General features: G+C 55.2%; 1 protein-coding gene across 1 annotated transcript in view; it reads right to left on the reverse strand.

Moving 5' to 3' along the window:
- The window catches only part of CACNA1E (calcium voltage-gated channel subunit alpha1 E), a gene marked incomplete at both ends in the record, with an annotated part of 72,817 nt that extends 53,364 nt beyond the window's left edge, over positions 1–19,453 (reverse strand). Inside the window, 6 exon segments of the mRNA XM_079536318.1 lie at positions 244–347; positions 6,395–6,485; positions 6,488–6,533; positions 6,862–6,967; positions 12,382–12,648; positions 19,056–19,453. Of these exon segments, the coding sequence (XP_079392444.1) occupies positions 244–347; positions 6,395–6,485; positions 6,488–6,533; positions 6,862–6,967; positions 12,382–12,648; positions 19,056–19,453 (1,012 nt within the window).
- Positions 19,454–22,971: the final 3,518 nt, after the last annotated feature.

A 22,971-nucleotide genomic window follows, 5' to 3' on the forward strand; every position in this document is an offset into this window, starting at 1 on the left:
AGAGGAAATCTTGACAAAAAAGAAAGAAATATCCCCTGGAAGGATCCACCCACTACCTTCTGGTCATGGAGCTGAGCCCTACAGCAGGATGCACCCTTTGCATTTGGGTTGAAGGAGAGGACGCGCCACCAGGGAGCTTTTCCTCCCCTCCAATTTCCACACCACATCACCAAGGTGGCATGAGGTCTCCTTGCAACGTGAGGAAGATGGGAAGAAGAGGAGAACTGGGAGCACCCAACTTACTGGGAATGCCCGAGACGAGCTTCAGAGGCCTGAGCACACGCACGGCCCGCAGGGTGCGCAGGTCCACGTGCGTGTTGAAGTGTGTTCCAGCGGTGGCAAGGATGCTGCAGACAGACATGACGAGAGCATGGTTACAGCCCCATAGCGCAGGGCTGGGTGCTGAGAACCTAGTTTCCATCCAATGAAGCAGTCCCCACCAGCAGGGCCCGGTGTGGGTACTCTTGACACCTCCCCTAAGCCCATGTGCCATCAGGCTTCAGAAGATGGGGCCCATGGCCGAGTCTTGACCCCAAGTTCACGTGGGAACCATCAGCTGCATCAACTCCTTCAACATGTGGTGTTTCCTTAGGGAATGAGCCGAGAGCCTCGCACGCATTCAAAAAATATACAGTAATGAAAATTTGATGCCCTTGGAAAGCACAGGAAGGACTCCAGTATTTGCTTTTAAAACACAAAGATTTCTCAAGCTGATCTCGGGAAAACAAACTGGGACAGAGAGGAGCCAGTACACTGCGAGTCTGGCAGTGCCCAAGGTGCCCATAGTGAGAGGGGAGTGGGGGAACTGGTGACACTGAGAGCACAGAGCGTGTCACCAGGGCTGCTGGCCTGTCCCACGTGGGCTGAGTGAGGAAGAGGAGGACGAGGGCTGCATATGGTGGAACCAGGGATAGGGAGGAGAGGGGGACAGAGGGTGGCAGCAACCTCAGGGATGTTTGCAGCAATCCAAAAAACGAAGGGAAATTGGGTCATTGTTCCACTAATTCATCTAATTACAGGCCAGAGCGGCTCTCTGGCACACAGAGCAATTAGCACAAGTTCCCTGCCGTGCTCCCCGAGGTACGTAGGTCCCAGCCCCCCCAAAAGGTAGCTTGGTTTCCTAGGATACCCGGCACCACAATGCAAGCAGGTTGGTACCGCCCGCTTCCCAACCCTCCTCTTCCTCCTTGCTGGTTTACCAGGCTGCTTGCAGAAAGGATGGGCAGCAAACCTGTCCCAGCATCACTCTGACATCACCTACAGCCCCAGTGCACTGACCTGCTCATCCATGGTGCATCCCCATGGGGACCAGCTCTCACACCCTTGGTGGCATACAGCACCAAGCATCTCCCTGCTCCCAGCAGTGGTCAGACACCCCAGCTCTCTGGAAGCAGACCCAGTGAGGAGCCGTGCACCCAGGCTGCAAAGTCCTCTGCTAACCCAGATTCATCTGAAAGGCTCAGGAGCATTGGTGAGGAGCCTCCAGGCAAGGTTCACGCAATTTCAGGGCGAGCCTCCACCACGCTCCAAATTAGCTGCTAAGAATGGGACTCCTCTGTGGCAAGGTGACGTGCTCCTTGTCCTCACGGGGGGACAAGGGACATCACGAGCTGTGTCACGGAGGGGGTGGGTCAGAAAAATCACCAAGCACAGCAGTGCCACTGCTGATGCTTCTCTTGACTGAAGGTGTCTGTGCATCCTTCCTGCTCAGCATCCCAGGGCATCCACGCAGCCTAGAGCAGGGTCTCAGCAGCATGGGACTAAATTTAGATCATTTGAGGTGCTGGAAAAAGCAAGCAAGCGTGCAGGCACGCGAGCCTGGTTTCTGTCTGCTTTCTCCAAGCCCTTCAGTCTGTAATAAAAGACATCGCCTCTCCTTGATAGCTTCTCCTGTATACCCAAAACCTCCTGCTCTGGATGTCTCACTCAACATCTGTTAATTGCTCGTTAACCCTTACATGGGCCTTTTTGGTGGCATGACCCACATGGCACAGTGTGACCCACTTCTGCTCCACTTTGCTTTCACCACTTGCCGCTCACCTCCCCAGGCCAAATTGCTCAGACCTGGCTCTGAAACCACACAGGGAAGCCCGTGCCACGCTGGTTTTGCAGCCTTTCTTTCCCTTTTTAAAACTACCACCAGAACTTTAAAAGCTTCATCACCTACAATAAACCGAAGTGAAATTGGAAGCAAGAGTTAGAAGCCAAAAGGCAAAAAAAGCAAGGGAGAAAACCACGGCATCACCAAGCCTGCTGGGGAGCATCACCCCAGGGTTGGGCAGCAGCAACAACAAGCACATTGGCACACATTGAAAACCCCCTTGAGGATGGGATGGAGTTCAGTGTTTGTGCAGGACTGCAGATCTGCTATCTGCAGAACAATTCAAGCCCTCTCCAACACTTACAATATCCACGTCTGATGTACTAATAATTATTCTTTATTTTTAGGCAAGGACCCAAACTAAAATTACATCTCACCATCCAAGTTATCTGAAAAAAGCTGCCAGATTGGGCTATAAAAATCCCAATGATCTCATGCTTTTCATCATATGTACCAGAGAGAAAAAGGAAAAAAAAAGTGAAGGCGTTTTTATAGGTCACCTAGGCAAAGGGGCGAGCTCTGCTTCTTCGGAATAAAAGGGAGAAGAGAGACTTCAGGTGGAGAAAGGAGCAGAGAGGATCTATTGGAAGAATGCAAATGAGAGAGGAGGCAGGGTGGGAAATATATGCTAATCCGCAAAGTATAATTGAATAGTGAGCAATCAGCAGCAGACAAAAACACACTTTGGAGAAAAAAAAAATATATTAGAAAAGAAAATCCGATGCTCTGTGTTTGCAACCTGGGCGGTTATTTTGTTTTATTTATCTGCAGCCCCTGCAGCAAGAGATGAGACCCTGAGGCACTGTGCAGCAGTGGGGAAACCATCTCCAAGCTCAGCGGTGATCAATGTGATGTGCATTGGGTATGGCACAAGTCACGTCCCGTGGTCACACTCCCATAAAACCATTCTGATGCACCCGGCTCTGCATCATCACCCTAGCATGAACCTCAACACTGGGGACCACCGGGCCATGCCTTCCAGCAGGGAGCCCAAGCAAATGCTGACCTCTCAATATATTTGGATTCAGCTTCCCCCAATGGTTCCACGCAGGGGTGAGGTGGCAGAGAGCTGTCCCAGCAAGGGGATGAGGGAGCCACCGGTGCAGCCAGACAAATCCCAGCTCCGAATCTGGGCCAGGCAGGGTGCTGGCTGGCACACAAATTAATATTTATAATTAAGTGGAAAGGCCCCTCAAGGCCTGAACCGCCACCTGACTCTATGAGGGAGACGAGTGCATAATTAATAGACTGGTCAAACAGCTCACAGGAAGGGACCTGATGGATTTACCCCATTCTTCCCCTTTCTGGCTGGTGAACCAACCCCTCCTCTGCAGAGATTGCTGTGATTAGCACCGGTTACACCCAGACAGATGCACTCAGCAGCCCAGCCCTGGGGATGCTGTGCAACCTGAAAGCCTCTGTCCTTTTTTTCCACGCTCTTTCTAGGTTTTGGGGCCACGACACAAGTGGATTGTGAGGCTGCAGAGCTGCGGGTCCCATCTCAGATGGCACCAAAACAGTGCTTTGCTCCAGGAAACCCTGAGCTGAAAGCGATGGGAGCATTAGGGTGACCACTAGGGTTCCTCAGCTGGCCCTGCAGCAAAATGGGGGATGCCCGTGTTCCCAAACCCATAGCACAGCTCTGCCTACACAGGGCCCCCCCAAAGCCCTCCGGCTCTAACACATCCCTGACGCTTGCAGTCTGCCCTTTGTGCAAGGTGCCGGTGGAAGGCACGTCCTGTTGCCATGGCATATGGCCCATGAATCATTCACAGAGCTCAGGAATCAATTATTCATCCAAACGAAAGACCAAACACTTTACTAATTGTCCTGGAAGGGAAGAGCTGGGGACGGGAGACGGGGAATCACTGTGCTGGAGACTGGCTAAAGACTAAAGGAAAAAGGGAAGATGACCAAGGCGAGCAGCCCAAAATCCCATTCCCTGTGCAGACAGACGACATCTAAGCCATTCTGCTAGCCCATTCTTGTGGTGTTAGGGCTCCTTCCAGTCTGTTCCAGGCTGCGTTTTGATCATGGTTTTTTATTCCTGACACTAACAGCAGAACCACTCCATGTGCAGGGAGCTGATGCTCCATCACCAGTTCATCTAGCTCCATCACCAGTTCATCTAGCTCCAACCTCTCCCTCCCAGGGCTGCATGTAAAGAACTGACCACGGTCCACTTCAGGACCAGGACACACTGCACCAAGCAGGTTCCAAGCCCAGCTTCAAAGCATATGAGGTGAGCATCCCCAGGGTAACACGTGCCATCTCTATCTCAGTTCTGCTCCACAATGCATGAAGGTACCTTATGCACGTTTTCTGAGAAAAATATATTTGGCTGGGGGAGAACGGGCTGTTTTTCAGGCAGCTATGATGATTTAGAAGCCATAGGTTACAAATGGAGTGGGTTTACAAATGTGCCTATTAGTTCCCCAGTGGAAGCTTTAGCATTAGGGAGTTTGGGGTGGGCGTTGATTTCCACCGAGATGAGAAATCTGGGTTTATTGACATAAGAAGCAAACACCAGTTGAACCTGCACTGGTGCCATCTGCTCCCTCATGGGGTCCCAGGAGGCCACTCATGTTATCAGCCCCTCGTTAGGCTAATTTGTGCCTGCTGCCCACAGACACCCCAACACAGTGCCCGGGCCACAGTGCCACCTGCATAAAGCATCCCTCTGATTTACGAAGCTAAATGAATGCTAAAAGAAAGAGCACCCAATGTCATCTGCACAGGGACAGCGATGTTGGTCCATTGGGATGCACACCACTCCCACAGACACCCTCTGTGTTGCATCACCCTCCCAAATCACTCAGCGCATCCTGAGGACACTCACAACACCCCCTGCACCCCAGGCATCTCCGCGCATCCCAAAGACATCTGGCCAGACCTATCCATCAAGTTTTAGTCTGCAGAGGCGCTCACAAGGCCCGGTGCAGCACTCCAACGTTGCCACCCGCCCATCACAGCACGTGCCCCTCCCACGGTTGCCTGCGAGCCGCTTTGCAGCCCGGCATCGCTCGCTGCAGAAAGCCACCGATAACTCAGAACACCCAACGCACGCACTGGTTTATCTTGCAGGGAGGCAAGCTGTCACACGCACACCTCTCCGAGCGAGAGCTGCACAGGTGATTCTGGGAGGGGTTTCCATCTGCCTGAGCAAAAAGCAGGACGTAAGAGGACAAAGTGGTGAAGCTGACTGTCCGTGCCCCCATACGCGCGCTGGGGGACGGCACCTGTGGGCACAGCAGCAGCCTTGCACGGCCGCTTGGTCCATTGGCACTGGGCCCAGTGCAGGCAGGAGCTGGCGATGCCAGCGGGTGAGTAATTGCTGAGCGCTGACTCAGCACAGGCTGGGCTGCAGCCGGCTCACCCCAATCCGCCGGAGAGGTTCACAGTGGAGCTCCCAGCTCAAACATGGCATTTCCCCTTGGCTGAGCCCCAAAGAGTGCTCAGGCCAGCCGGCAGCCCATGGGCATTTCCAGCCAGCCTGGGCTCATTCCCCAGTCCCTGCATCACCCTAGAGATGCCACCAGGACAACCAATCCTTCCAACCAGGACATCTCCAACAAGCACACCCCTGAGACATGTCATGCCATGCCACTGTGGGCACACAACGCCCATAACCACGTCCCAAGCACCAGGCTCAGTGTCCACCTTCCTCCAACAAACCGGTGCCACATCCCACGTGGTGCCACTGTGCAGGAGCTTGCATACCAGGAGATGGGACTGCAGCCAACAGCTCTGCAAGGACCCCAGATACCTGAGGTTCCCATGCCTCATTTTCCCTGAGCCGCTTCTGCTCAAGCCACCATCAGTGAGTGCAAACCCAACAAACAATATCTGCTCTTTTTTTTTTTGTGTCACCAGCACAGCTCATCATATCTGAAGCAAGACTTGAATCTGGGCCACAATCCCAGCAGGTGACACAAGCAGTGACAACGAGCACCTGGCACAGTTCATACACTGCCACCCCCAGCACGGATCCCAAGTGCTGAGCCAGTGTCACCTGGAGCTGCAGCCCCACCAAGACCTTGGGTCTAACTAACACCTGTCCAACACCCACCTCACTCCATGACCAGGCCACCAGCTGAGAAAAGCTGGACGTGATGCCTTCAGAGCTTGCTCGACAGGGAACTACATCCCATTATGGGAATCCATCCTCCCTTCCCTCAATTTGGTAGAAAAACAGCACCACAAAATGGCAAAACATGGCTGCACCGTGTCCTGGAGTTCGGTGTCACCACCAGGACAAGCCCTGTGCCTGCGCTCCGATGTCCCCTGACTCACCCACTGAGGACCACGATGAAGTCCATGACGTTCCAGCCATTGCGCAGGTATGAGCCCTTGTGGAAAACAAAGCCCAGAGCCACGATCTTAATCCAGCCTCAAAGCAGAAAATCCCAATGAAGTATGGCTCCGTTTTCTCCTGCAGAGAGCAATCAGGGGCACAGTGAGAGGACACAGGGCACACATCACCAAGCATTTCACAACAGAGCAGCTTCACCTTGCATCAACCCCATTCCATGTCCCATCCCACCTTCCTCATCCGGGAGCTTCCCCAGCCCTTCCTCAGACATCATCAATTTGGAGGCCAGAAATGCAGAGCTGCGACTTACTTCAGTGCCACTTTTTAGGGTTTTTAAACCTTTCTGGACCCACCCATCACAAAGGCTGCTGGAGTTCCCTCCTGACCCACCACCCCAAAATGAGCAGAAATCATCTGTTGGGAAAGGGGCCCCGATAAGGATGCTCACCAGTCTCCGTGACATGGGTGTCTTGTCGTCCTCTGGGAGGTGCTGCTCCAGGGCCAGCACGATGCAGTTGGCAATGATGGTTGCCAGGATCATATACTCAAAGGGAGTGGGAGAAGTCAAGGAGAAGTAGAATGGAGCTGCCAGCCCCCCAAGCCTCCCCGTAGCTACCCCATTTTCCCCTATAGCTCTGTTGGGATGGTGCCTGCGGTGGGTGCCCAGGGGATGCATATGAGCATGGAGGTGGGTAGCTGTGATCAGGTTGGGCTTCATCTGAGAGAGAATTTGGGGTTGTGTGCTGTTGGAGTTGTGCACTGTTGGAGTTGTGCACTGTTGGAGTTGTGCACTGTAGAGCCAGGCATGACACCAAGCTGAGCACCTGCCATGGAAGCTCCCAACTTGGCCACCCATCAGAAAGGAAGGGAAGGGCAGAATCACCGCAGGGAAGCACCCAGACCAAATCCTTGTGGTTTCCAGCAGTGACCATCCACCAACCACCAAACACCTCCAGCACCTTGCCAAAACCCTGTGGCCACATCACTACTGTCATGGCACTGTCCAGGAGAGCTGCCAGGGGCAGGCAGCCCGGCTCACCGGAGCTGGGATGTGTTTAGGGATACGAGCCAGAGTGGCTTCAGCCAAAACATTTGAAAGGCCACTCAGGGAAATTAATGGTTGATAAGTTAAAAACACACCGGGAGAGATCTCTGCAGCATGCAGGTTCCACGCAGAAGATCCGGAGCATCTCCTCACATTCAGCCAGTGCTGGAAAACTTTCCCCTCAAGGCTTCCTACCAGCAAGGATTCTATTGCCTCCTTTCCCTGCTCCCTATCTACAAACTTTAGCTAACACAGAGGACACAGCACTCAACCACAAGCCGTCAGCCTATTTGGTGTCTGTTATTTCATTTTCCTGAAAGTGTGTGAGCAATTAGCACAGCTTCCAAGGAGCCAGCATACTGGAGGGGCAGCTGCACTGGGCACACGTGTCAAGATAAGAAGGCAGGCAACAGCGTGGTCAGACCTTAAGAGCACCCTGAGCTCCTCAACAAAGGCATTTACCACTGCTGCCTCCTCCCTCCTGCAGTGTCCTCACCTATGGGGGAAACACCTCACATTTTTCCACCCCACAACACTATGGGGTCCACTCTAAACATAGGGTCCACACTAACTGTGGGGTGTGAGGTGAGAAAAGCCTCCCCCCGGGGGCTGCAGAAACATCTGCCCAAGCGATGGGGACATTCATCCACACACATCCAAGTGTCCTCCCAGCTCAGGGCCAGGTGCTGCTCTCAGAGCCTTTCCTCTCTCATTAGGTGTCTAATTGCCAACCTCCCAGCCCCCCAGATCGCAGCACAGCGCTCGCCTCCCTGAGAGGCTGGTAATAAAAACCCATCTCTCTCCAGCCTTCTCCTCCTCCTTCGTCTGGCTTCTCCGGGCAGATCATTAGGGAGCCGATAAAAATAGGTTTTCTTATTGATTTATCTCCTTTCCCCATGCCCTCGCCCCTGAGCAACTGACTGGTTTCCTTAGCAAGTCTGCTAATCCCCAGGCACACTTTGCAGCCCAATTCCCATCCAGGTTGGAGAAGGGTCCCTGAGGCTACAGTATCCCCAGACAACGTCACCACAACCATCATCGTGAAGGCAGATGTGCAATGGTGATGGAGATGCCAAACTTGCCTCTCTTCCCCACCCAGGAGATATTGCTCATGAGGAGAGCATGAAGATGGATTTGCAATGCTAGTAGCCCAGCAGTGCGACCTTACCAGGTGGTTGGACCTCACCAAGTGTAAGGATGAATCCATCCCTGGGCCTGCGTGAGGTGTGGGAGCCGCAGGGAACCCTCCTCACCCCCTTGCCCAGCAGCAGCCTAGTGCTCACGCCTCACCCAGCTTTCAGGTAGGAAGGTGTGGAAGGAGCAGAAGAAAAAGATGGAAGCCACCTGGGCATCTCCAAAGGGCAGGAGTGGTTCCACCTTGCTCAGCCCCAACATCTCCTACAGTCTCCATTCTCCACCCATCCCCACGTCTCTCCCGGGACCTGCTGCAGTGCAGGCATTTCCATGCTCCCCATGTGTGAATGTGATGGATCTTCACCTCCTACACCGCTGGGCTTCGCCTTGCTGCTCCCAAGCCGCTGTCCACACACCAACACAGACCTTCTCCTGCCCCATGTGCCCATCTCTCAGCTCCACACCCAGCAGGAGGCACTCAAACAGAGCAAGCACCACAACTGCTCCTCATTCAGCACCGGGTTCCCCAGCCCTGCTGCCTTTGTGCCCAAGGACACAAGCCCCATCCAGAGCAGAGCTGCCCGCAGCGACGTGGGCGCAGGCACTGCCTACCACGTGCAAGCAGCACCAGGGAGAAGTGCTCTCCTGAAAACTGGAAACCAAATCTCTCTCTTTTTTTTTTTTTTCACCCCCTCCCTTTTTTTTTTTTTTTTTTTAAACAAAAAAGAACCGCATCATGTGATTCTCCTGCCTTAACATCAGTTTTTTAACTTTGGTTGCCACGGCAACAGGATGCAACTTGGCGTCACCATGACAACAGCTGCCTCTGTTTAAATTCACCATCTGACAGGCAGCCTCTCTTTCCCTGGCTGTCAGAAAGATGGACCTGCCATTACACCTACTCGCCCCTCCCCAAAGAAAACATTTTAAGAAATCCGATGAATGAAGGGCACAGAAAGCAGCCTCAGGTGATGGAGGGGAGATGCTCCTGGGTAGCACAGCGTGGTGATGCTCTTCCTGCAGGGTGCGAGCAAAGGGGACAAAGAGGCTGCGGTGTCCCCAGGTGACACTCATCGCCCAGCCGGGGACACCCACTCATCCCAAATCACTGCCACGTGGGGGTGCACCAAAGCATGGATCCCTTGTGGGATGAGGCAGCAATTGGCACTGGGATACGGTGACACAGCTGTCACCGGCTGCAGTGGAAAGCCATGGGCACAGGGAGGTCACCTGGGATGCAGGGGAGGCTTTGAGGACGGCGTGCTGGGGATGAGCCAGCAGCACCCCATGTCATCTGGTCCTTCTGGGGAGGGAGAAGGATCGTGTCAAATGCGATTAAGTGGATGAAGGACGGAGCAGATAGAGCAGAGCTGCAGCCCATCTTGTGCACTAACTGAATTGCAGCTTCCCAGGCAGTGAACAAATGAAATCAGGGCTCAAGACCTGGCCATCAGTGGGAGCAGCGGTTTCAGGAAGAAAGGAGAAGCAAAGGGAAGAGGAGATGTTCCTGCAGCCGAGCCAGAGGCTGCCTTCTGTTTGGAGCACCAGCACCCAAAAAGAGCAGCTCCAGAAGAGGTAGCAAAGCTCTCAGCGAAGGCTCTCCCCGTGGAGCCAAATCCTGAGCCCTGTTCCTTGTGTTTCTCCTCCTTCCCCTCCGTGCATCATCCCTATTTACACTGGGAAGCCAAACTGCAGAGGCTGCTGGTTATAATTATACAGTTACCCAGCAGATATCCAGGCCTGAATCACCCGTTATTTTTAGCCCTATTACCTAGTCAACTGGAGCTGGGTGAAGAAGAGCCTTCACCCTCCCCTCGCCCCATCCCAGCCCCCTCCGACCCATGAGCCCAGCACTCTCAAGTGCAACACTGGGTTGCAGGCTACAGCCAGGTGCTCACATCCCATGGCCCTGATGCACCAGTTTCAAGAGGAGAGCAACTTTCTTGGCCAGTGACACTGACAACAGCATGACCACACTGCTTCCACCCAAGGAGACCTCGCTATAAGGTTAGCACAGCCCAAAGCTACACTGATGCTAGCACGACATTTGGGGCATCGTGGTGTAGCACAAGTTGAGGTGGCATTGAGTCCTCTCCAGCGAATGAAGCTCAGCCTCATGCTTACAAGAGGTCATTCCACTTGACCCAGCATATACATCCAAAGGTCCCTCTTTTCCAGCCTATCACTCAGTGGGCACAAACTCATCACCAAAAAGCTTTGCCTGTAGCCAAGCCCTCAAAAGCTCAATACACAACAAGCCCCGAGGTGGGAGAATTTCCTGGAAAGAGATGGCAGCCACGTATGGCACGGCAACCAAGAGGCAGCTCCCACTCCACACACTCGCCTAAGGATGTGTCCTTTCTTTTGGGGGAAAAAAATTAAAATAAATCAATGAACGAGCCCATCTGCTTCCTGCAGTGCAAGTCTTAGGGAGGAATAACACCGTGGGGATGCTGCAGCACGGTGGCTGTGCACCAGCTGGTGGGTGAGCATGGCATTGGCATGGGACCCCGGCCCATAGCCCCGCTCAGAGCAACAGCCAAGCAGCGGGAGCCCTCCCACATCATGCTGGGAAAGCACATGAATAATTTGGCATATTCTGGAAAACAAGACCCGGCGGCCCAGCGAGCGCCCTGCAGTGCTCTGAGTACAGCTGCTGCCTTGCTGATGCTCTGCACCCAACGCTGGGCTGGGCATGGCATGGCAGGGATTCGGCAAAGCTGTCCCCATCCCACCATGCCTTGCACCCCTATGGCACAGCTGGACCCCCAACAGGCCCTGGGGGTGAACCCAGAGGTTGCAGTGCACCGATACACAGGGTTATACCCCCAGCAAGGCTTAGAGTGGGATAGTAGACCCATGGGTGTCCCCAGGGCACCTGTTGCACTGAGTCACCCTATATCTGCCGGACACCTCCATCTCACACCCAAGGAGCCAGCAAGTTACCCAACAAGTTGCAAGGAGAGGAAGCAACGGCGAGAGCTGCACATAATCACCACTGCAGAGAGCACTACAGGGAGGGTCCTGGAGCCAAAGCATGGCCACGGGGAAGTTTGTGGGTTTGGGAGGGGAGTGGGGTGCTGAGCAGAGGTGTGATGGAGAGGGGCGTGCAGCAGGGCTAGGTACCAAGCACAGTTCCCAGGACACCTGCAGGGAAGGTGGAAGGGGAGAGAAATGCATGGGGGTGCAAAAGGATGGGGGAGCAGGGGAAGAAGTGGGAGATTCATGCCCTCTGTCTGGTGTATTCCTGGGGTAATCCCTGGAGAGCTGCAGCAGGAGGCAGGCAAAGGGGGTCAGCACCTCTGTGCAGCACAGGGAGGGAGCATCCCACTTCCAGAGGGTGGGATGAAGCTGCAGGGTGATGGCAGCCGTGCTCGTGCCCAGCATGCCAGGTTGCACAGGGATCTGTCTCCAGGAGGATGGGGGCTCTGGGAAGTAGAACCCCCACCAGCCACACATGTACTAAAGCCAAAATGGATCAGAGAGCCCCTGGACAGCACAGGGGTGATCCAAAGCCTCAAGAGGCTGGGGCCAGCTGGGGGGGAAGGGAGGGAAGGGGCTCTGCTCCCTCTGTGTGATGGAGTGATGGGGGGGGGGGGGGGAGCAGCAATAGGGTGAGCAGAGCATCCCCAGGGACGGGGCCAGGGCACCCCTCTCCGCACGCCGAAGGAGAGCAGAAGGCAGGCGCTTACCTGCCAGCTGCTGCCACACACGTGTCCTGGGCAGCCACCAAGGCAAATCCGGGCACGGGGAGCAAGGGGGGGCTCGCAGGGGGTGCAGAAAGGATATGGCCAGTCGATGAGCTTCTTGGCGTATTTCCTGACTATGTTATCTTCCCCAAAGAGGAACAATGATCTGTTGACGGTGAAGCAGTTCTGCCGGACAGGGATGGGGTTGTACAGAGCCATAGTCCGGGCTCGCTGCGCTTTGGTTTGCTTGAAAGCTCCTGGAGACCCTCCTGCCGGAGCAGCAGCTCCTTGCCGGCTGCGGTTCTGCTCGGAGCCCCCATCCCCGGAGCCCAGCCTGCCAGCCACCGCCTCCCCGAAGCGAGCCATCCTGCAAGAAAGCACACAGGTGAGCCGAGTGGCACCGCCAAGGCAGCAGGAGGGGGAAACGGGGGGGGCTGCGGGGCTCCTTCCTCCTCCTTCCTCCTCCTCCTCTCCGGTGATGCTCATCCCCGTCGCTCCCGCATCCCTCCGGGAGAGCATCGTGAAGAGGGAGCGGCATAGCGGGGGGGATATCAGCCCCATCCTTTCTCCCCCTCCCCCCAAATCTAAACCTTTGGGACCCCCGAGCCCAACCCAGGGAGCTCGGAGCCCTTCCACCCGCCCCATCGCAACCCCACCGCCGTTCGGTACAGCACCCAGCGCAGCGCAGGGGAGGCCGGCGAACAGGTTGCAGCGCGATCCAGCCTAGTTGAAGCCAAGTGGCCAACTTCCTCCCGCCGCCTCCATCTTCGGCAGCCCCCCCGGGAGCCCCCGGCCCCGCTGCAGGCCCGGCTGCCACCGAGGGATGGACGTCAGCTTTCTGCAGGAACGGGGCCGCGGAACCCGAGGCTGCCGCGCCTCTGCAGCTCGGGGCTGGCTGTCTTTAATGAAGTCGGCTGCAACACACACGGGCGGGCGCGCACACACGCGCACGCACGCCCGGCTCGCTCGCTCGCTCCATCCAGTGCATTCTTTTGGCAAGCGACGAGCTGCTTGCTGCAAAGGGAAGGCAGCGGCGAGGGGAGGGTCTGCAGGGAACAAAGGCGACGCGAGAGCCCCCCCCCCCCGCAAGGAGAACTCCCTGCCTGCAAAGGGGTTTTCGGCACACGGGGGCTCCCGGATGAGTGGGGATGGAGGTAGGGGGACACTGGGGCTCTGCTTCCCCCCCCTTGTCTGTGGGATTGGTGCACAAGCACTGGGGCTGCCCCCCAGCTACCCCATCCCCTGGGGTCGAGGGGTGTCCCCATATCCACCTGAATTTGATAACCCCATATCCATTTGCCTCCAGCCTCACCACTTACAACCGTGCATCCTCCAAGGGATGCGCCCAGCATCACCAGTGGGTCTGTGGCTTCTCCATGCCCTTGGACCCCCTGTGTCCACAGGATCAGCACCCACACTGCAGCCCTGCAGTGCCCCACATCCCATCCATGCTCTTCCCCCAGCACCACTCAGCAGCAGGCACCTGGTTCATGCCCTGCAAGTTTCCCATGTGGCAACTTAGAGTAAGTCTTAATAAAACAAAATAAAATAAAACCCTTAATCAGGTAGGTCATTAACTCATCTGTGACAAGGGACGCTCCCCTTGTGCAGCCCCACAGCACCTTGCCATAGGTATCCCCTCCTCCAGCTATGGGGCTGGCTTTACGATCCAGGCTGCCACAGTGCATTGCTGGGGGGGGAAGGATCAGACCCTCCCCAGCAGGACGAGAGGAGCATTTAGCACAAAGGCCACAGGATGGCTGCCCCAACCTTAGTCAGACACCAGGAGACCCATCTGCTGCACCCATCCTCAGCTCTTCTCCACAGGCCATGTAACAGGTTGGGAGTGCCTGTGGGGGTCAGCCAGCCCCCAGCAATGTCACCAACACAGCACCCAGTGGGCACCCCCCCCTACCAACACAGAGAGCTTTAATTCATCAGCCACCCTAATTACAGTCCCAGGATCCACAAAGTGGTGAGGATCTGCAAGTCGTTCCCAATTGCCATCTCCCCGCTGCCACTGGAGCGGTGCTACTCATCCCACCTCTCAGCCACAGCTCATTAAGCTCAGGGTTAATCACTCCAACCTGGGTGACCCTGGGTTCCCAAGCATCCTCCCATCCCCATGAGGCATTCCCCAACACCCATCTCCAGCTGGCACCTAGGGGTGGGAGTGGGAATGGCCAGACACCAGCAGCACTGCCCAGCCCATATGCACCTCGCTGCTTTCCTCCTGGCCCCACAAGCAGCTGCACCCCTTACCTGGACACCCTGTACCCAGGCCTTGGTCTCCACTCTCCTCTGTATTTGCTGCAGCAGAACAGAGCACAGGAAGACCCAACTGGGAGACTCTCTCCTGTTCAGATGGTTCTAAAGGATGGGATATTTATGAGAAAGCAGCTCCTTAAGAGAAGATTGAAAGCAAAAAGTCCTGGCAGTGCCAAGAGCTGCAGGCTCCGCTTCCCAGGATGTTTATTGCCGCTCTCGGCTTGACCCTCACCCCAGCACGCTGGGATCTGTGAGTCAGGGAGAAGCAAGGCTCATGCCTACATGATTCAACACGGCACGGGGACTGGGAGCCAGCTCTGTGCTGGGCTGGCTTGAGTTGCAAACGAAGGAAAACCAACACAGGGCAACGGGGTGATGGGGTTGGGAAGGAGCGGGGCTCGCAGCTGTAGGGCAACAGCGAAATGCAAGCCTCCTCCCTGCTTTCACCCTCACATCAGCATCAGTAGGTGCGGGCAGCCCATTCCCCAGGCAGGGGCCGGAGCCCCCCAGGCTGCAGCGTGCGGTGAGATCTCGAAGCTCCGCTCCGGCATTGCCATCTAGCGGCTGCTGGCCGCTCCCCGCCCGCAGAGCGATGCGATACGAGCATGCGGTGCTCCGCCCGGCGTCGGGCTGCGGGAGGAAAGTTGTGTGGAACCGTAGAATCGTTACGGATGGCAAAGACCTCCGAGATCCCCAAGTCCAACCCCAGTCCACCCCACCGCTGACCAGCCCCGTCTGGGGGTCACATCCCTATTGCATACCGTCTGCTTCGGCAGTTCTCCCATTAGAAAGAGACTCCAGGCATCATGATTTCATTATATATCTTTTAAAATAAGGCTTAAACTGTGCACAGAGTGGGAAAAAAATAGGATCAAATGAGAAAGTCTCCATTGCTCTGGCCGAATTTCAAATTGGGAGTGGATAGCTCTGACTCAGAAGCATGTTTATAACCGTGCAGGGATGGAAGTTTTTTCCAGGAACAAATTAATTACCTGCAGGATTAGGAAGAGACATCTCTCCCTTTGCCAGAGCCTGCCCAGCCCTGCAGCCCTACAGCTGGACACAGCCCCAGGGTCTGGGCTGGCATCTCCTGGAGGACACTACTCACCCCACACCCCATCCCAGCACTCCATCACAGTGTGCCATCCTTACCACAAGCATTTCCCTAAGACCACCCAGCTCAGAGCATCCTCAGCCCTGTCTGTAAGAGCATCTGACAGGTGATGTGCAACATGCAGCATGAACACATTGCACTGGTACAGCTTAGCACTAGTCCTGCTTGAGTTGCCCAGGGTGCATGAATGCCCCCAAAACAAGCTCTTATTTACCTCTTGAAGTCACCAAAGGGTACAAATACAACACTGAGACTTAAGGACAACTGCTCCCCACGTGCTGTGGTGGGACTGGAGCATCCCATCCATTAGATCCACCAACAGAGGATGCTGCGTGTCCAACTACATGCTGAAAGAGTTAGAAGAGGTTTAAAGCCAACCAAAAAACCTCCGGTCCTGAGCATTTATGGGGATGCAGAAGCTGTGAGATGCTTTAGGGGTTTGGTCTCAGCCACCAGTAACATGCTGCCTTGGGTCACGAGGCTTCGCAGCTCAGCTGAAGAGCCCTGAAATAATTACTCATTAATAAATTGCCTGGAGTGTCCTGCTGCTTTATTTAGCCTGGCAAGTCGGGCTCTAATTGGCATTTATAGCTCTGGCTGCTCCAGGCAGGTGCACTGCAATCCCCACACCCAGAGAACCACTGCCCTTCCATCAGGTCTAAAGGAATTCCCAACCCATTTCCAGCCCCAAAATCCCCCGTGTGACTCCTCCCCTTGGACAAGGGCAGCCTTCACCAGCCAGCACTCAGCCGGTGAGCTTTGCAGCTGAGCCCTTCCCAGCTGGGTCCTGTTTAGGGCATCACATTTCCAGAGAAGCTGACTGAGAGGGAATCAGAGGGAAAAGAATATTAAGGAGATTGGGTATGTGGGAATGGCCGTACTGAGGGATGGGTGTGGGCAGCATGGGGAGGGGGAGCTGGGAGAAGGTGGGAGGGAAAGAACCTCCCCTTGCCCCCAAAAACATAGGTGTGCACCAGGTTCCTCGTGCCCAGGGAACATCCTTGGATCCCATCAGGCAAACATGAGTAGGATGGCTACAAATCATGGAATCGCAGGATATCCAAAGTTGGAAGGGATCATAGGGGTCACCGAGCCCAACTCCTAACTACACACAGCACCACCCAGAAATCAGACCATCAACAGCCCAGCCACACATGAAACTGGGCCGGAAAACCCAGCTCCATCCCTAACACAACAAAGCCAAACAGGGTGGCTTTGATAAAACCCCATTGTCTGGATAGGAGCCAGGAGAAGGCGGAGCTGCTGGCATCCTCCAGCAGCAAACACCTCCTGCCTTGGGAAGGATGAGCTGAAGGACTGCGACCCACACCAGAGAGCTGAACATGGACAGAAAGCAGAATGGCATTCACAGGCACGTGGAAGTGCAATTCCATGCAGGAACAGGAGAGGCTTCACAGAGCTGCCTGCACGCACTCCAACAGGGAATTCCTGCAGGGTGTGCCCAAAGCCAGGCTCTGAGCACTGCAGGAAGGATGCAGCAGCGTTGCCAGGACACAGGGTTCATCCCGGGTCAGAGAACAGCCCCCTGCCCTGCTGTGTGCCCACAGAGGCTGAGGGACACCCCTGGGAGATATGCAGAGCTCATCTGCTGCTGGAGACCGAATTACCATAACGAGAGCCATATGGCATTGCCCCAGGCAATGAGACAGCGCATCCACAGCTCATTCTGCTGCCTGCACTGCTGCTCTTGCAGGGCAGAACAGGCAGGGACAGCCATCCTGAAGCCATCCCAATGCACCTCAAGTCATCCTATGGCAGGAATGCTGTTGGTGCTCCAGGTGTGCCCGCACCCATCCATCACCGCAGGCAACGAACCCCAGGTGGTGCCAAACTGCAGCAAAGGGCCCTTTGTCTCCTTCAGCACCAAGGAAGAAAAAAAATGGGAGAAGAAGTAGACTTCGTTGGTAATTTGGGATGCAGAGTGCGCATCTCAGATTGTCAAGATGTAAAGAGCCACTGAGAGCTGCTAGCAACATCCTGCGTGTTTTCACAGTTTATTCTGTTCTATTTGTCCCAGGGAAAATGCACAAACCCAGAGCTGCAGCACGGTGAACCCTTCAGAGGTTCCACATTTGCTTACTTGAGACAAAACAGAGGGAAGAAGGGCAGAGCACCAGGCTGGGGCTCTGGAGAATGGGATTTGGTGACTGCCTTGGGCTCATATCCCTCGTGATAGAGCAAAAGGGACAGGAGCACCGTAAAACATAGACTCATAGCCTCACAGAATCATAGAACCATAGAATAGTAGGGTCAGAATGGACCCAAAGCCACCCAGCACCACTGTTGCTGTGGGCTGGCTGCCCCTCAGCTCAGGCTGCCCAGGGCCCATCCATGGCCTGGGGCAGCTCCAGGGATGGGGCACCCACAGCTCTGAGCAGCCATTTAAGCTTGGAAAGCACCACTAAGATCACCAAGTCCAACACCAATCCAACCCCATCACTGTCCCTCAGTGCCATGTCTCCACAGTTCTGTAACACCTCTGGGGATGGTGACTCCCCCCCCCGGTCCCTGGGCATCCTGTGCCACTGCATCACCACATTTTTAGAGAAGAAATTTTTCCTAATACCCAACCTGAGATGCTGAGCCAAATCTTGCAGATGACAGCCCCCAGAGCAACCCACTGCACACCCCACTGAAAATTAAATCTCAGGGAAAGGGCATCACTACAAACAGAATTACAGATAAGGAAGTTGATTTGATTTTCCTTCTCCCCTACGTGCCATACATCTAGTTTATCAGAGAGGAGCTGCAACAACTGGGCACATCCCCACGGTGGGGCCACGGATCCATGATCCCCAGAACCTTCTGCACGTTCCCATAGCACAGAACAAGGAGAGAACCCACCCCCAGGAGTCGGTGCGAGGGCAGTCCCTGTGCCGAAGGGCTCCGGGTTCCCCTCCCTACACAGTGATGGATCTGCAGCCATCCCCATCCAGGCGGTTAATTAGCGAGCAGCCGTTGCAGCAGCTCACGCCGCCAGCCGACAATTAACGAGGCCATCCCTCTGCTTCCTGCCTGCCCATGATTTATTCATCTGGCAGCTCCAGCAGGGCATGGGGGATAATGAGGCAGCGCTCTCACAGAGCCCATATGTCTGTGGGTCACCTCTGACACTGTCTGGACAAACAGTGCCAGTCCCAAGAGAGGGCACAGCTGGGCGTGAGCGGGGCAAAGTGCCACGCAGCAGCCACTCCTGTGGTTCTGCTGGGCAGACACAAATGAGGACCCCCTATGATTTCAGTGCAGCACCACAGTACCTCTCCATCTCCAAGAAACCACCCTAGAAGCCGAGCCCGGCGACACCGACTGCTCTTTGGAGTGACACCGCCGTGACCACTTCTCCCACCCTGACAGCCCCATTCCCTACTTACTCCCACTCCTTCCTCCTTGCCTGCGGCGTGCTCTGCATCTTGTGTGCCTCGTGTGCCTTGATGATGTCCCTCTGCTCAATCAGCCCTCCCCGACGACGCTTGATGACATCGGGGCTGATGGGGACGTAGGTGCCAAGCCCCAGGTCCAAGGCGCTGCCGCTGTCACCGTTGGCATCTCGGGGTTGGTAGAGGGCATCAAAGCTGGCTGCACGTGAGACCAGCACCTCGGCCAGGCTCTGGGGCTCCAGCAGGTTGCAGGACTGGGTGCTGTGCATCAGGGCGAGTCGATGCTCGCGCCACATCTCCTCTTCAGGTAGGGCCAGTGCGTAGTGGGGGGATGCGGCCGGCTCAGCCACCCTGCCCGGGGCGCTGACGGAGCATGTGCTGAGTCCGAGCATCCCGGGAGTGGGCACAGCTCATCACTCTGCAGGGCACAAAGACAACGGAGGCTTAGAAACATTCAACCCCACAATTCCCTCCTTTCCTCCCAGAGCATCCGTGCAAGTCCCGTTTCTCCTGGGCAAAAACACAGCAGGGTCACCAAATCTGGGTTGGGACCCAACTCCTAACCAACTTCAGGATGGATAGTAGAGAACAGTTCTTCTCCTGAAGAGTGGTGATGCAGTGGCACAGGCTGCCCAGGGAGGTGGTGGTGTCACCATCCCTGGAGGTGTCCAAGAACCATGGAGATGAGGCGCTGAGAGACATGGTCAGTGGTAAGGGCGGGCTGGGGTTGTGTTTGGGGATCCTAGAGGTCTTTTTCAGCCTTAATGATTTTATGATTCTCACACTGCTTTCCGCACTTGTGCTCCTAGTCCAGCTGCTCTGGTTTATCAGTGCTGCTCCACATCCCCACTTCATCCAGAGCATCTCTTTGGGTACTGGGAGGGCAGGTGGCTTTCTTGCACACAACAAAACAAGCCAGGGCTGCAGCACAGCCAGCCCTAAACGAGAGGGATATGAGCAGAGGCCCCATGCTTGCTTAATCCACGCACACAATGAGCTCAAGGGATGCGTTCTGTGCCCTGGCCGCTCCTGAGGCTTGGAGGCGAGTGAAAAAGATCAAGCAGAGCCATCAAATTAAACACCGAGGAAGTCGGAAGAAATAAATAGAAATAATTAGCTGCGCCTTCGCCTGGCAAACAGGGCTCACGCTGCCAGGGGAACGAGTCCCGTTCCCTTCGGAGAAGTGACAAGCAGAGACAGGAGGATGCCAGAACATTTTGTTAAGGCGAGCTGACGAGGCTGCACACTAACGAGGACGCGGCGCCGAGCATCTGACAGCTGGCACTCGCGGGAAGGTGGTCCCTGCTCCAGCCTGCAGTTCCCCCGAAACAAACCCACTTTATTTTGACGCAGAATCAGCTCATGGGAAAAGCAGTTTCTACTTTCTTTCACAGCTTCTACTGTGTCGCTGCAGCCCTGCCTCCCACCGACCCCAAGCCCATGGCAGGCCAACATGTGGCTGGCTCTGAAAAGGGGGAAATCCCCCAGCGACTTGCTATGGGTGGGTTAAAATGGGATGCAAACACCTGGGAGCCAAAGAGGGACCATCCCTGACCAAAGCACATAACAGGGGTCCCGCAGCAGGGGTGAACTAGCCGTGGTCCAAACAGCCCCAGGAGCAAATCAGTTAATGACTGTTAGTAATTAAAAAAGCCAAAGGAAACGGCGTGGGCAGAGAGATTATCAGCACTGCTTGGGGGAGCCATGTGTCAAGCTATTGCAATCAGTTCCCTGGGAGATTTGGGGAGAGGAAAGAAGAGAAATTAGAAGAGAAATTAACTGGCATTCCCAAAGATGAATGGCCCAGATCCTTTGTGCTCCCTGAATACCAGGCGCTCCTGCTGCCTAGCACGAGTCCTTATGTTCATGACATGTACCAATTACTAGAAAATCAAGATTAGAGCTAAGTTTGGGGGAAAGCAATGAGATTTAGAGGGTTTACTGCTTGCCACTAAAACAGAGGAGCCATCAAGGTAGAACCGTGGCCCTGGACACCCCGCTGAGTTACCTGCTGGCACCCAGCTGCGTGCCAGGGTCTTAGTGCATGGGGACACATGGGGACATGGATCAAGAGGAGAGGGCAGCAGGTCTGCACTGCACATGGAAAGCCAATGGAGATGCCAAACCCTCACGCAACTTGCTGCCATATGGCTTGACCCAATCATAGAATCATTAAGGTTCCCACTCAGACCCCCAGTCCAACCCCCAACCCACCCCACCATGCCCACCAACCACATCCCTCAGTGCCACATCTCCACCATTCTTGAACACCGCCAGGGACTGTGACTCCCAGCACCTCCCCTGGCAGCGTGTGCCACCGCATCACTGCTCCTCATTCAAGGTTTCACCCCAAACTTCTCAGCCAGACTAAAGCAGCAGCAGGGCACGCAGGCTCTGCAGGCTGTAAGCTCTCACACCACGCTTCACTATTCGTGACCAGTTAATTACACAACAGCAACAAGTTCCTAGCAGTGCTGATGACCTCTACTGAGGACATTCCTTTCTGGGGTATCTCAGTGCAAATGTTTGCACTGCAGTGGCAGCGATCAAACCTTCAGCCAAATAACTGCCTCTTACCTTAATAACTGCACTCAGTGCACAAGGAGCTCCATGAGTCCTTTGCAACCTTTCCCCATACATGTTCGTGTTTAAGCAGCAATGCTACCGTATCTCCCCTTTGAGAGACTTCCCATCCTGGGCAAGCAGAGGGAAGAGAGGATGACAGGAGGAGCGTGCAGCAGCACACAGCAGCCAGGAGACACCTCAGAAACCAGTGAGCCCACAGTGGGGTGCTGGCAGCCATGGGTGCTCCACCCTACAGCACCACTCCCAGGGACACCACTCAAATCACAACATGGAATCATCTCATCCTTCCTTTGTGGGCAGCTGTTCCATAACCCTGCTATTATGGATACAAGCATGAGTCAAGGCGAGCAGCTCCTGCAGAGGGAGGGGACGAGGGGACAGCAAGGTGTCCCGATGCACAGGAAAGAATTGCACAGGGATGAGCTACGGGGCACAGAGAGAAGAGCAGTGATCTGTGGGCAGCAGTGCTGGGTGCAGCGTGCACACAGCCAGAGAGCGTGCCCTGAGGAGTTTGCTTCCCAAAGAAGGGCACAGATGGGATTCCTCAGGATAACTTCCAGCTGCACACAGCGGGCCGGCATCCAGGAACACAAGAAGCAGAGAACGGGCTGCAGTCCCACCACCCCCTAGCTCCTTTTGCAATGAGGTTGACCGGGTGACCTGAGACCGTTTGTTTCAAGGCAAAGAGCTCCGTGTGACACCAGGGTCCCCACCAGCCTCCTCCTAACACAGGCAAGGGAGAGAAGAGCAGGAGCTGCCAGCACGAGTCAGAGTGCGTTCGGAGTTGCTGCGCAACAGGAAGGGAAGGATTTGGAAAATAAATAGAGCGGTCTCCCAGGAGCACTGCTGGCAGGGCACCGTTCCCTGCAGCACCTGGAGCAGATGGGAACATGGGCACAGAGAGTGCTTAAAGTAAATGGAGGGGAGAGCAAGGAGGCGTGAAGCCTGCACTCTACAGCTTCCCCAGTAAACTCTGGCTTACATAAAGCTATGCAATGGGGCTGGGCTGGATGGGTGCACAAACAAGGGGAGGAGAGGATTCCATGAGGAAGACCCCCCCTCCACTGCCAACTAACCCAACAACAGAAGTAACAAACAAGTGTTCAACTTGGCAAAACCAAGGAGGAGAAGTTCTCGCTTCCCGCGGCGCCTTCACCAAGGTGACTCACGCGCCACAATGTGTGTCACTGCTTAGTAGAGCCACAAAGGCAATTAAACCATCATGCAAACATCACATTCACGGCACATAGATTCACAGCACCCCTGAGAGGTTAAAACAATGGGATGTGTTAGAGGTGAGCAACGGGAGGTTTTATTCTTTGGC

The sequence above is a fragment of the Tetrao urogallus genome, assembly GCF_951394365.1.
Source record: "Tetrao urogallus genome assembly, chromosome: 5".
In the NCBI taxonomy this organism is placed as follows: Eukaryota; Metazoa; Chordata; class Aves; order Galliformes; family Phasianidae; genus Tetrao; species Tetrao urogallus.